The 15722-nt window shown below is 33.2% G+C and overlaps 1 protein-coding gene across 1 annotated transcript in view; it reads left to right on the forward strand.

Moving 5' to 3' along the window:
* Window positions 1-15722, forward strand: part of LOC107064360 (UDP-glycosyltransferase family 37 member C1) — a 47321-nt gene that overhangs the window by 17383 nt on the left and 14216 nt on the right. Inside the window, exon 2 of the mRNA XM_015316996.2 lies at window positions 3501-3720. Within this exon, the coding sequence (XP_015172482.2) occupies window positions 3501-3720 (220 nt within the window). The remainder of the gene's footprint in view (window positions 1-3500; window positions 3721-15722) is intronic.

The following is a 15722-nucleotide window of genomic DNA, read 5'->3' on the forward strand; positions in this document are numbered from 1 at the left end:
AGATAATTATGAGTAACAAGGATAATATTCCTTTCAAAAAAATATTGAGTGTAGCATGTAAAAGAAAAAGAAAATTGCCTGGGACGTAACAGTTCTTTTGTCATTTTTTGTATATACACATATATATAGATGTATAATATAATTATTGCTCATTTGATGAAGTAGGTAAATAAATATTTCAAATTTCGAAGTAAATTTAAGATAGATTAATAAATAAGTATACAATTACTGAAATAAACATCTTTTAATTATATTTATTTAATTACATTGCAATTATACTTCTATAAATTCAATCTTTATTTTTACTTTGATTGACGTGCCATAAAAATCTCAATTTTTTTTTACTAACGATTTTTTTCTCGGAAAATATTGGAATCCGTCGATGGTAAAAATAATCGCGTCGGGAGCAGAGATAACAAAAATTGAAAAAAAAGAGAGAGAGAGAGAGCCAGAAGAGGGGTGAGAGGATGAGGAGGAGAAGAAGACGAAGCAAAATGGGAAAAAATCGAACGTGTCGAGGGTTCGTGCCGTGAGAGGAAAGCACGCGACTACGATGTCAGAGCGTGAAATCTCGCTCAAATCGTGCGAGTGGTATATATGTATGCCCGATTTTTCGTCTTCTCGCCTCGCTGCCATCGACTCGTCGGCAAAAATTCAGACTGATCGCTGAATCCTGGATGGATAGATGGATATCTCCCATTCGTATTCTATCCTCCTCTGTCTGTCTGTCTGTCTCTCTCTCTCTCTCCCCTCCCCCTCCCCCTCCCTATATCTTTCTTTTCAATATGTATATGCGATCGGTGAGAGAAACGACGACATAGCGTATCTATCGTGAACGAAAAACCTTAGAAAAGATGCTTTCGATGTTTTTTTATTATAGAAATATTTATGTATGAATACGTAAATATACAGAAAACGTAATATACGTGAAACACGAGTCGTGATAAATAGAGATTATTCTGTAATTAGAAGTCCGATTAAAAATGTTTCTATTACAGTACAGCATAATTCAAAGAGAGCTTCAACGTGATTATGGTAAATTTGTTGTCGATTTTCGATCAAGGATACTTTAAATTTTTTACAAATAAACATATAATTTTTTTATGTCTATTTGTAGGAGAATTTCAAGACGAATATGGTAAATACCATAACATAACACGTGTTAGTTTCTTTTTTCATGTGAGTCGGAAAAAAGCTAATTCTAATTTTGATGTATCTTTCAGTTCTACAATAATATTTAGCTGTCTTACTCCTTATGTCTCACCAGGAATACACCTTTCGTAGTCAAAAAATCAAATATTTTTCACTTTTTTTCAAAACAATTTATGATAGTGAAGAATCAAATAATGTTTTAATTATGATTTATTCTGAACGTTTACTTGTCATGTATTTATTTATTTATATATATTTATATATTATAAATATATATATAGAATTATTCCGTACGCATGTTATATATGTTTTAAGGATGATAAAAAGGATATTATGGGCAGCTTTTATACAAGAACTTGTGTCTGAGAAAGTTTTGTTTGGACATTAGAAACGTGATGTGTGTTGTCAGAATGTTCTCTTTAGCTAGATTGTTTTTTTCTAAAGAATCATGATAAATCATTGGTTTGCCTTTATGTAGACTTTGATATTCATTTGACTTTAAATAAAATTCATTTTTTCGTGTTGGCTTTTCTGGAAGCTTTGATTTATGATACATTAAGCGAATTAGATGAAAACCTAATAGCAAGTAATATAATTGCTTATGATATTCGGACATCTTCTAATGACTGTGCCAGTTGATTTCATGACGCTGTAATACTAGGTATTAATGTTAGTATAAGACGGTTTGAATTACTACTTGTAATGAGAACTGAGTCGGTTAATACATACATCACGAACTGTAATTCCTAAAGGAAATGTTTCTGGACACGGGATCCTAGATGAAAGTTGTTTCATAATCAGCTTCATTATCGTTCCTAAAAGTTTTTAACATAGTCGCACACATACACATATTACTTAAAATATATAGACGAATAAATAGATAGAGCAAAAGGGGGAAGGGATTTAATGCATACCAGTTTATACGTTTCTATCTTTAGGGTAATATGGTGGAGGTTTAAGCTTGTTGGTAAGATGGTGGAAAGGGAACAAGGAAGGGCTGCCGGGCCGCGGTAATGGAATTTGACATTAGGATCGACTCTGGAGGTGGTATTCTGTGTCGAATAGGAGGGTGTGTCGTCTATCCTTCCTTACCGTTAACGCTTCAAGAAGTATGTGTGTTTGTATGTGTGTGTGTGTGTGTGTGTGTGTGTTAGAGAATGAGTGAGGAAGATCGAAAGAAAGAATAAGATGGTACTGTCGTCGACGATAAGAGACTCGACAACGATTCTTCCGTCGAATTTTGCGATTACATGATGCGCTTTGCTTCTCGCCTAGAAGAAGGCTTCTAATGTGTCATTCGATTTCACATTGCAACTCGCTTTCGAAACGTTTTCAGATTTTTCCTTTCTTTCTCTTTCTCTTTTTTCTTTTTCTTTTTCTTTTACTCTCTCATCTATTTCTCCCTTTCTTTTTTTCTATATATATGCAGTACTTCGATCGTCTTCCTCGCTTTGATATCACGAACGAATTTTATCAGTTTATGTTTCTTTCCTAGACTTTACGCTTCGTCTGTCTTTACATCGTTCTTGCTCGATCGACTTCGAATTATTTTTTCTGCTTTCCGTGAGAATCGATTGGAACGATTTCCATGAGAAAAAAATTGAAAAGTATTTTTCAATATAAGATGAGTTTTATTTTATTTGTTAAACTGGGACACTTAGGTATTATCTTGATAACGAAATACACCATGTATCGTGTGTGCTTTTTTTTCGAAAGATAGTTCTAAATAATATTTGTTTGATTTTAACGAGTTAACGTAAAAACATTATTCGTTTATTGTTTGATGGACGTTTCCATCAATTATTTTAAAATCAAAATGACAGTTTTTTTACGGAGACCTATCATTTTTTTTTAATGAAATATTTCTTTTCTCTAGTCTATAGTTTTTATGAGAATTAACATTTTTCAATATAATTTTATTGTTAATAATTTTCTTTTTTAATTTTAAATTGGAAAAAAAGCAAACGATCTTATCAATATTGATCTTTAAATAAGAAAATATAAAACACTACGCTTACCGGCAATATTTATTGAGTAGGATTGTAATATAAATATAATCATATGGATTTAATTATTAAATTTATTGAAAAATTCTTTCTGTACTGTATGAGAGTTTATTTTCCAAGGATGAGCCATTTTATTGTAAGAACATTCAAAAGCTTTTATCAAGACAGAAAGAAGTTTCTCATATTGACTAATATGAGATATTGTTAACGAAATATTAATAAACAGCCAAGAGATGCATTATTTTTCATCACTTAACAAATAAAAACAGAACTTTCGGTAGATTTTTTATTGTATATCGAATAATTGAATTTGAATAATAATTTTGCATATGTTTGTTACAGATCATCCGAATATAAAAGCTTACGTGGGCCATGCTGGTTTATTGGGCTTGACAGAGGCCGTGCACGCAGAAGTCCCAATGATTCTTATACCAATGTACGGTGATCAGTATAGAAATGCTGCAGCTGCAGTACACAGAGGTGCAGCTATATTACTCGAATACGAAGAACTAAACGAGAAAATTTTCAGGGACGCTTTGGATGAGATTTTCAATAACACTAGGTACGTTATCCAGGAAGTCCCCCCCATCCCTTTCAACCACGACCGGCGTATCGTTCATTCGCCAATTTTCCCTTTCTCTTTTTCCGTTTTTTTCCCCGCCCCCACCCTCTAAAAGATATCAGCACGAAGTTGGAGTTTTGCGTTGCTATCCACTCTATTCGATCTTCTGTCTCTGTCTCTCTCTTTCTCTTTTTCCCGAGCATCACAGCACGGGGTTTAGAAAGAAAAAGAAAAAAAAAGACGACGGGGAAAGAGAGGAAAATCGTATAATCTGGCCGGATATTCGCTCCGTTGAATATCTCACGAGCTGTCCGGACGCTAGGATATGCGGGAAGTGCATCGTCGTTGCCGTACCGGCGCACTGTTAATCCGTAACGCGGTTCACTGCTGCCTCCACCCTTTCTTTTAGCTCACTCGTTTTTTGACGCTACGTTTTCTCCATCCCTTTTTTCTCTCTCTCTCTCTTTTTTCTCTTTCTCCTTAACAATGTTTTCTTTCTTTTCATCTCGTCAACTTTTTACCAACTTCTAACCTGTCAAGCGGGAATTACGAATAATAATATCGGTACCATACTTATTGTTAGACTCGATAAAACTCTTAATATGCGTAGAATTACGATTTTAATTAGAATGACGTTTATTCGATCGCAGAAAAGATATTGAAAAATTAACGATTATGAAAATTATATTTCACTTGATAATCGTGTGATCGAATAGATTGATAGATATTTCCTTTTTAGAAATAGATTATTTTTATTATTTTTGCTTGTTTTTTTAAGAAAAAATTGTATTTTAACACTTTGTTGACAGATCACGAGTATACTCGTGAGGCGCTTGTTTTCGCATCACACTATAAGGAAAACGCTGCGAAAATATATATTACATTAGTAAAAGTTGATGTGTACTATTGTTACACTTGTTTAGCATACAAAAAAGAAATATTAAAAGTTTAATAATAAGTGAAATTTATTCAAAATTACTTTTCAATCCAATTACAAAGTAATAGCTGATGACATGAGATAAATTCTTTAAAAAATTGCCGGTAAACAATTTGTTAAATGTATGTAGGGAAAAAATTGTCGATACGTAGGAGAAGAGGAAGAGATGATTATTTGGTGAGTTAGAAGGGCTGTTTTTGTTAGTTGATTTAGTCGTAGATGTGATTTAACAGTTGAACGTGGTACACGGGGGTAATTCAGTTTTATATACACAATGTATTTCGTCGTAACAATAATATAATAGTGAGTGAGTATAATAGTACGAAAATATAACGAAAATATCACAATTTATAGATTAATAGTAATAAACAGTAATAATAGCGATAATAATATAAGTGCCAGTGGTAACAATAATTTTATTTAAAAACAGAGTTGAAAGAGAGGATCGTGGAGTGGAACGAAACAATGAAAAGTAATCTAGTAAAAAAAAAAAAAAATCACGAGTTTCGTTTGAAAATTTTTACGATCGGATTACCGGAATAGAGGAAAATGTTTGAATGGTTACATGATACTCTGTTTCCATTTACGAGTCTCGTAATTATCGAGGTATTACATTTTTCACGATTTTGTTGTTGTTGTGTTGTTTTTCAATGAGTTCAATCACTTTGCGTGTAACTTTAAAACAGAAAATTACGTTGAATCAAGCACTAAAGTTTATCCATCAATCTCCACTTTTCATTTCTATTTGATAACGACTAATATAACAACGGTGTCGTAAAATTTCTTGGCAAAGTCTAATAAAATTTTTAAGTAAACGTTTACGGTTATATCGATTAAGCAATAGCGATCATTCTCGGATCGGTGAATACTAGATGTGAGAATGGGGTGAGGGGGAATGACGGGGGGGAAGAGTTACGGAATTCGAAACACGCTTCTCAAGCTTACGCACGTGTGCGCGCATGCGCAAGTACAAGTCCCTTTATCCCTATGTAGAGAGCTATGTGTATGGTGGGTATTATCCGGCGAGTCGCATGGGAAATTTGGCGTGTGCTAAATGTTTCACGGTACGAATCAACGGTACCGCGGTATGCCGATGACGACGAGGAACCAACGTGAAATTAAACGTTAAATTATTCAATGGTGAACCGCGAATAACTTGTCGACCAACCCATACCTCTCTCTCTCTCTCTCTTTCTCTTTTACTCTCTCACTCTGTCGACGCGGCAGCGGTCGAGTTTCCGCGTGGTTTCTGACTCCTGTCTTTCCTCCGACCAACATCGTCGACGATAATCCACGCAAAACCACGACAAACTCGCTAAGCCATTTTCGTGCATCGATTTGACGAGAGAAAAATAAGTGGAACGCGTAACTCAATTATCAGATTTATTAAAAATTCATTTTTTCAACGTTCGCATATATACATGCGAACGGATTAAGATTAATAATGAATAAAATTAAGCCGATTAAATAAAGACGGATGTTTCGTTTTTGAAACTTCAGAAGCAAATGCAAAAGTTATTAATAAGTTAAATTCATTTTGAAAGGAACTATGAATCATCTATGAATGTTATTAAATGTGTATAACCCATTGTTGATTATGACAAAAACTGTGAACGCTCGTTTAATAAACCGCAATCGATAAAAGCTTTGATGACTTTATTTTAAAAATCAAGGTTCATCTTTTCATTCCCAAATTAATTGACATTTATTTGGAAAATGAGAAATCGAATAATTATCTTTCATCGTTTATCTCTAATAATCTTTCGCATGGAATCTGTTTAATCAGGAAACAGCCTAAATTGTTAAGTAAATCTGAAATTTTTACTTGGCACTTTTCGTTGAGTTTATTCCTGAATTAACGATGAAAGTAGAAAATGCAAGCTCATACGTGTACGCCACGTGATAACGTGGTGGTAGAGAGGGAGAGGGGTGGTCCTTTGACAGGGTAATAATAGGATAAAGAAAAAGAGAATGAATGAGTGAAAAAGAGAAAAGGAATGAGATAAAGAGCGAAATGTACAATATACACCGTTTGCAGACGCGACTCTCTCGTTTCTACGTCGTCGTACGAGAGGCTGATCCGTATCGCGCTAATTAGCAGGGCGATTTACGAGGGCCGTCCTTGTATTTTAAGCGTACTCGACTAACGTTCCGCGACTACCGGTCGAGATAATACCCTCGTTAAACCGGCGTCCCGCGTAACTATATCTGCATGTATAGCTATCTGTGTGCATGCACGTTAAATATTAATTTTATTTCTAAACAAATTTCGTTTGCACCTGTTACCGATCCCGGTTGGTCGTTGCTGCTAGCCGTGCTTCGACGACAATCATGCGAAATTCTGCTTACTCCATTTGAGTTTCTCCTTAACATCCAAATAATGAAGATACGTTCCTTCTACTAAGATCGCACCTGCATACATTTTAACGTTGGTGTCGTGTAATCGTGTCGAGGCTAATTAACAAATCTGAGAAATAATGAGATAGAAGGGGAAGATAAAGAAAAAGGGGAAGAAGGAGGAGAAAACGAGAGAGAAAGGGAGATGGAACGAGCTTTGCTTTTTTGCAAGGGACGTTAGCATAGCATGGCACTTGATTAGACGTGTTCTTTCTCCTTGAAAAAGAATTAAGGCTAACGAATAATGTAAAAGAGCTCTCTGGATTTGGCTAACGTGCTGTCTCAAATACAAATAAGATTCGAATGAGAATTATGTATGTTTGTTTTGATGTTTTTTTTTGTGTTCGTGCCTTACAATTTTTCTTGTCTGTATTGATAGAAGAAAAATTTCTATTTGAATTTGTTAAAATTAATTTGAAGGAATTGATCATGAATATAAAAATATTATAACTTCGATCTCATAACTGATAATTTAAAATAACTTGTACATTAGTAATTGGCGATAACCGATTTTTTTTCTGAGTTAATTCATTTAATGTAGCCGTCTATTTGTTCAATGTTATATTGATTATCTATTATACGATCAAAAATGATATTGATATATTTCCAATATATATAAAAGAATAATATCTTTCTTACCATATTATTTTTAATATCTGAAATTACCCAAAGACTTTTTCGTCGATATCAAACATTTTATTTGAGTGTTTCGATATCAAATAATGAAATATTTCATAAATAACGAAAGTTGACATGAAAATATTAGTATCGATTGGAACGTTTCTTCGCAACGTGACATTTCTCTTCCTCCCTTCCGATCTTTTTTTTTTGTTCTTTTAACGAATATAGCAAATTTCGACGAACTGTAATTAGTACAGTACGAATTTACGATCGAGTATCTTGAATTTTTGACGAAATGAATTGAAAGCGTTAGAGGAATGTCGTACGCACAGCTGTTCTAGAAATAACTTGTTCGTTAAATGTTTTAGCCTAACTAAACGTACATCTTCTCTAAGAGGTGTTTAGAATTATGTAGACTCTTTCTCTCTCTTTCTCTCTCTTTCTCTTCCATTCCCTTTAAAGAATGTAGGTCATGCTTTAAAACATTTTTCTCATACCTCTTTTCTCTCCTTTCTTTTCCTTTTATATATTTTTTCGACAAACGCGAATTTCGGGCGCTAAAAACAGCGTATAACGAAAGGGATATTCCCGTATTTAATTACACAGGGTAATATTTTTAACGACGTCGCAGATTCCCTTTTGGGTTTCTCGTTTTCTTTGCCTTTTCTACGGGGAATGGCGAAACACTTCCGAATCTAATTAAAAGTGATTTGCAGTGTGCCCACGACATAGGGACCGTTCTAGTTCTCCCTCTCCCTCTCTCTGTTTCTCTCACTATCACTTTTCCCCTCTTTTCTCATTTTTTTATTATTTTTCTTTACTCCTTCTGCTTGTTTTTTCTTTTTTCAAAAAATACAAGAAATAAATTTGCTACGCCGAGCGCAATATCCTCTTTCGACGTTGTATCGAGAAAATGCGCTCGTTGGATTCTCCGCGCGAACAAAAGTCGAGAGAAGAGGGAAATACGAACGAATCTCATAAATCATACAAGGATATATGAAAATATTGCGATTAGCCGAGTTGTGCTACGCTGTCCGCGTCCTTCCGAGCGAGCGTAATTAGCAGTCTCGTGGATTTACGAGGGTGGCTTTGAATTTTAGATGCTATTACGTTCTCCATAGCTATCGATTTTACCAATCCGCATGTTCTCTCGATATTTCTCTTACGACTTACCTATTTAATTGTTCTTGGATTACCTACGAACGGATATCTCATGGCTAGGTAACGATAGCTTTTATTTATTTATGCGGCTGCTTAAATTGCTTCGATCTTTCCTACCATGGGGTTGCTTTTCTATTCTTCCTATTTACTTTTCCTTCTTCTCTTGGGTGTAATTTCACACACACATATACATATGCACGTATGCACGCTGCAATATATATATATATATATATATATATATATATATATATTCAAATGTATTATACAAATGCATATATGTATCTACAGTACATATATATTCCTACAGTTTTTTCACTGAAGAGTCTTCAATTTTAAAATACGCATTCACTGGGTTGTCTACGATATTGATATCGTTATCCTTATTGGAGATTATAAATTGAATAAGAATTCCAATAGCGATTTTGATTTTAGTGTCTTGATGTATGTTGTCTGTATAACGTTGGTAGATGATAGATATTCGTTATTTTTTTTATTATTTTCTAGAGAAAAAGATAATTTAGAGAATTTATTTAATACTTAACTGTTCAGTTTCAGGAATTATTAAAGAAATTAATTAATAATTGCCAAAGGATGCAACTATGAATCAATCGCACATAGCGTTTTAATTATGTAGCAATTTTGATAGGAAAATATCTAAACAATGTAATTAAACTACTTAGGATTCAAATGGCTAATAAGTATTAATCTATGTAAAATGGTATTTTATTATACGGTAGATACACTTTAGAATTACGTACGATAAATAAAGATATATTTTATAATAAAAAGGTGAAAGTAATTATAAATACCGGAGCATCTGATCATATAATTTTTATAGAAATTTATTGTTATACATCGTTTAGTTTCTAATTTTTTTTCTCTCATAGAAATATATAATACTGTATATTAAATTTTATCTGTACTTTATTGAAAAGTTACTGGCTAAAGTACTGATTGTAAAATTAAAGGAAAAAGTTTTTTCGCTATCGTCCACGAGGAGAAATGTACTTAGGAATTTGCAGAATAGTAGTAACAGTTAACGTTCTTCGTTCCACAGAAATCGTCCAATAATGGTAGGAGCATCAACGTATAAGGGAGAACACTTTGGCGTAGATCCTCTTCGTATCGATAAATGATAAATATAGCTACCGCCATCCGGAAATGGTTTTAAAGTAATATGGTCGAACACGGTTTACGACCTCTCGCACGAAAGCCGTGACCCGTGCCAGTAATCGTGCATCTATGTTAGTCAATTCTTTACGTCCTTTTTCCTGCGAATTGGATAGTAAAGGCAAGGAAAGCAGAGAATGGAAGAGAAAGAAAGATAGAGAGAGATTCTCTCTCACAAGATCTTCGAACGCGATTGCACTCGCAAGCCAACTTTTAAGTCTTCTTTTTTCTCATTCTAGCGATGCGGTTCGCGTTTGAACATCCTCCCACCAACTACAAACCCTTCATGTGATTTTATTGCGGTCATTCTCTTAATGCTTTGCACGGAACAGACTTTTGCGTTCGATCGTGAACACCTCTAGTAGAAATAATTTTACTTAATGTCGTTTTTAAGAGATTAAAATCAAATCTGCCCCCTCCTTTCTCTCAAAACTCTCTTCTATGGGAGGATTTTCTGTGGACCATTAAATCGATTATTTTTTAATTCTTTTTTATCATTATTGGATTAAAAGGATCGTTATTTTAATTTTATTCGCCAAATAATGGTCTCGATTGTTTCGAAAATGTTCCGTAATTCTTTTATCAGTTTATAAATATGTTATTATGGTAATAATGTATTTTTTATATCTACGATTCTTTGCTGGCAGAGTTAAGTATATAGATGTATAATGCAATTAAAAAGTTTTAACAATTAGCTTTAGCCAGCATGTAGTACCTTATATTAGCTCAAAGTTTTATAGTTAGTAGTTTTCTTATACGAAACCATACCATAATAAGTACGATGAAAATGTCAAAGTAATAACCTCTTTTTAAGCTTTGTGTAAATTTTGCTATCATAAATGATTTCGTTCTTTATAATTACGATATTATTCCATTCAACTAATTTACTTTACTCATTTGTTATAAATCGATTTTGGTTATTCATATACCATAAAACTTGATAACGAAATGAGATCATAAATATTGAATTTGTTTTCAAATTGGAAGTTAAATTTCTACGATTCGTTGCCCACGATTGTAACATATTCCTCATTTTATGTCGAACAGGTGTTACCAACGTTACTTCTCCTTCTCTTTTCGAAAAGTTTCAGTTTGCGAGGCATAAAAGACGATTCTTTCTTTTTTTATTTCTGCTTCTGTCCCATTAACGAGCAAAGCAGTTTCGATTTTCGAATCACGTAGGTCTCGTAGCACCTTAACACCGACTGTTAAAACTCTACGGCACGTGTTTTCATAAAATTAATCCCGATTCGTTTATTACTCCCCCTTTAAAGAAACATTTTCTTCGCTTAAAATTTCTGCTCATTCTCTTCCCATAGTTGGATCTTAAAAAGAGAAGAGAAAACATATCCGTAATTATAACACTGGAGATTGTGAATCAAACAATTGACAAAAATTAAGTAAACAATTAAATAAAACATATTTTATATTACAATTATTCATATTAAAAAAGAATATATCATAAAATAAATTTTTTGTTTCATTTTTTATTTATTTCAATGCTTCGATTACTGGAGCCAAAAAATAATGGTGTGTGTGAATCTTTTAAACTGGTCTAAAAATCAACCAATAATTAGCGGATATTTATAAGGATTTACGTGAAAAGTAAAAGGGAATATTGAGAAAAGATAAAAGAGAGAGAGAGAGAGAGAGAGAGAGAGAAAAGAGAAAGAGAGGGAGGGACGTAGTCAAAGTTTCGGCAGTTTGTAAGGAGGTACCAGACACGCCCTCGCTTCTGCTCTTCTTCTTCGGTTACGCTCGAGGGATAACGTAGTGCGGCTTCGTCGCCGAGTTAGCTCGACACCGACTATTCTCTCTCTTTCTCTTTTGTGTTCTCACGTTCATCCTTCTCTCTCTATTTCGTGGCAGACGAGGTGAGCCTTGTCTTCTTTATTGCCCTGTTGTTCTCATCCTTGCTCTTTCTCGCTTTCTCTCTCTCTTTCTCTTGTTTTCCATCTGTTCCTTTATATATATATATATGTATATTATGTCTGTCTTTCTCTCTCTTTCTCTTTCTCTTTTATAACCCTTTCACAGAATAACCAGTTTCACAAGTGAACGTTTCCACCCCTTCCGTTCATGGACCTAACATTGGAGCATCTTTGTTCTCCCTACGTTATTCTCTTTCTTTATCTCTCTCTATTTCTTCTTATCTCTCTCACAACCGGTCGGATTTATTCGAGAGGTAAAATGTGCTTCAGACTCTTATTTCTTGTCTGATACGAGAGGAGAAAGGGCGAGGACAGTATATGGGTGGAATAGGGAGGACGAGACTGTGCCCTTTTGTACGGATGAGTAGGAGAACTGTGGAAGCTCCGAGTACTTCGACGCACCTGCTCGCCCGTAAGGGATGTAATGGTTCAAAGCAGGGTGAGAGGGGGCAAAAGTAGTGGTAGAAAAAAAGGGAGAAATACGGTGGAAGAACGGAAAGAGCATTGCCGCGTAACGACGCGCAAGCGGCGACAACGACGACCTCCTTTTTCTGTTTCTCTTTATTTCTTTCAAGAATCGTTGATTTCTTCGCGAACTAACGAGTCCTCCTCGGTTTTCTTCATCGAAAATTGCTATGCCACAAATCGAGACTCGGATACGTTGCGTTATATCAAAGACTATTATATTTTCTTGTCATTTTAACGATGATCGAATGCTTATATCTATTTATTCTCCTTTTATTCTGATTATTGAAAAATATTTATATAAACGTTTATAGTTAATGGTCACGTAGTAATTTAATTGCTGTTTTTTTATCTTCCCTATTCTCATATGTTTTGTTTACTTATAAAGTATACTTGCAAAATTGTAGCAAAGTCGTAGCAGAGTGAATATCGTTGGAAACATACTGGATACTATAATACATATGCATATATATGTTGTTGTAGCATTTTTAAAATCTATTTTATTTTTATTTAAATATATGTATCTATATTAGAAAAAGATTTGGCATAATTTGGATCAAAATCAACATTTTTTAATTCATCAATATTTCTGTAGAATAAAGATGGGAAGTAGGAAATCGTGTAAATCTTTTTTCGATTAAATCTTTGATATATTATTATATATCAGATTTTTAACATATTCTCATTTTGTATGTAGTATCTTTAATAATAATTATAAAATTAATGTAACGTTTCTATTGTTGATTGATCTTGTTTGAAACTATTTAATATTATAGGCAAATATTAAAATAAAATATAAAGTATCTCTCTCTTATCATTAGATTCATACGCGCGTGTATGATTAAACGTATAAACAAACAAAGACATTCCGAAAATGAGCAAAATAGAAAAATGAGCAGAATTTGAAATAACATATGAGTTAGCTTTCGTTCACCATGCTTTTCTAGCAGGGTTGGATAAATCTTTTGTGAAATTCCAAGCCAATTAATTTGGGAAAAGGAAATAAAGGTGTGGTAATAAAAATGGTCAGCTATAATGAAAAATATTAAAGCGTCCTATAGTCAGATGGAATAGTTATGTTCTATGTTTTTTTCATTCACGTTCTATGCTCGTTCCACTTATTTCCCATTCGGCCGTGTAACGGTCCAAAATATGTATACGTAATGATACGTTAATTGCCGGTCTCGTGTTTTGGTAACAAACAAAACATACAGGATTGCATATACCCGTCCTGAAACACATCCGTTGGTAACCTGCGAGATAGAAAGAGAAAACAAGAGCATACTGGACGAACGTATTTTTGCAAAACTCGTTCAGCTTGTTTTTTGGAAACATACAAAATAAAAACTTTTCACATACGGAGTCGCCTTCTCTTTGTCGCCTAAAAACATATTGGAGGCTTGATATAAAATCAAATTGAAATCTATTGATATATATACATATACTATAAAGTGAAATTATAAAGATTGAATTTTCTAATATGGATTTATATGTAAGATTTATTTAAATTTAAAAATATAAGTATTTATTATAATAGAACAAATGTTTAATATAATAATAAAGAGATAGAAAAGATAAGAAAAGCAAGTAATAATAGTTGACACACTCGAATTACACTTCTTTCACTCACAGATAGTAGCACCGAATCAAGAAGGCGAAGACCGCATTCTTCGCCGCGCTTATATACACATTCACCCCACCAATGGTCCCAATCACTTCCGTCAATCATTCTCGAAATCTCCAGACTATTCCCGACCGATTAAACAAAAGACCTTTTCCTGATTTCCGGTTCGGGAATATTCGAGAGACTTCGGGGTGCACGCTCGCTTTTCTTTCTTACTGGACACACTCATATTCATACTGCTGCATGCACTCACACTTATACCGATATCGCTGCACACTCTTACACATCTTTCACATTCATCAATTGTTTTCACGCACACCATACACTCGCACTCTTCGTCTTTCTCTCACTCTCACATATATGTAAGATAACCCATACAAAGCTTTTTATAGATGAATTTTTTTATAACCAATATTTCAATTAATACTTTTCTATGTTTAAATATGTGATAGAAATTGTGTTCTTTCATTAAAATGAAAAGTACGAATTTATGTAATTCCATTATACGTATAATTGAATAAAAACCTGATTCGCTTCGTATTTCTAAAAGGAATGAGATTATATTATTTCATATGTTAATAATTTTTTCTATGATTGATAATTTTACTTTTTTCTATTATCCACTTTTAATGTAAATATAAAATTTAAGCCGATATTTATAGAATAATTTCAATTAAAATTATGAATGTATCACAGTTTAAGTAGATCAAAATGATTTGTACAATTAAATATACGATAATGGAATTTAACGATGAATAATGAGTACGAATTGATTGTTTGTTCAGCAAAGTGGATTCGAGAAATGTATAAAGAACTTTTTTTTTCAAATGTGGTCCTAAAGAATCGAACATGAAAACTTCTTTTAAGTCACGAAGAAAAGTTCCTCCGTTTTAAATCGTCACACCACGTGTTTCCAAAGAGACTCACTGAAATTTCCGAGGTAGGATAAGATATCAGGATTCTTATCTCGTTCGGTTATATCTCTAAAACTGTTGTCATACGTTCCTTCCTCTTTTTACTAGACCTTTCTTTCGATTTCTTGAATTCTTCTCTAACCTTTGATATTACTAAAACGCTCAGTCAAGTTATATCAACTACTTATTCGAAAAGTTTACAAAATCTAAACATATCAACGAGTTTGAAAAGTTTTTAGTTTATTATGCAACAAATGTTAATTTTAGAAAGCACATTTACAATATTTTAAACTTGTAATTAATATTTCAAATATTATAGTCTCCAGTATAAAAGACAGCAAATTATGCAATTTCTCATGTATTAAATAAATGATTAATATAAATTAAATTATATTAAGAAACTATTAAATTTATGATATATTAATTATTATATGTATATTTACATCAATCAAAAGTAGCCTTCATACGTTAATATTTCGTTAAAAATGTTCACGACATTAGTTTATAAAGATAATTTGAAAAAAAGTATGGTACTAATGAAAAAATAATGAAATTCTAAAAAAAACTGTCAGTCAAAATTAAATAAAAATGTTTTCTGTGTTTATGAATCTCTTCACGAGTTCGCAAGTTTGAAAGAGAAAATTTCAAGGGAACATTCGTCTTTCTTCGTTGAAACGTTCCTCCAAATCGTAACGCCACCTGAACTTGAGAGAAGTCTACGTTCCAATATTTTACAAGGAGAGTCAGATTTTCGAATTTCGATATCGCTTCGCCGCATCCTT

This window comes from Polistes dominula, unplaced genomic scaffold (assembly GCF_049000335.1).
Source record: "Polistes dominula isolate Pdom_NZ unplaced genomic scaffold, Pdom_raw_medaka contig_77, whole genome shotgun sequence".
Lineage (NCBI taxonomy): Eukaryota > Metazoa > Arthropoda > Insecta > Hymenoptera > Vespidae > Polistes > Polistes dominula.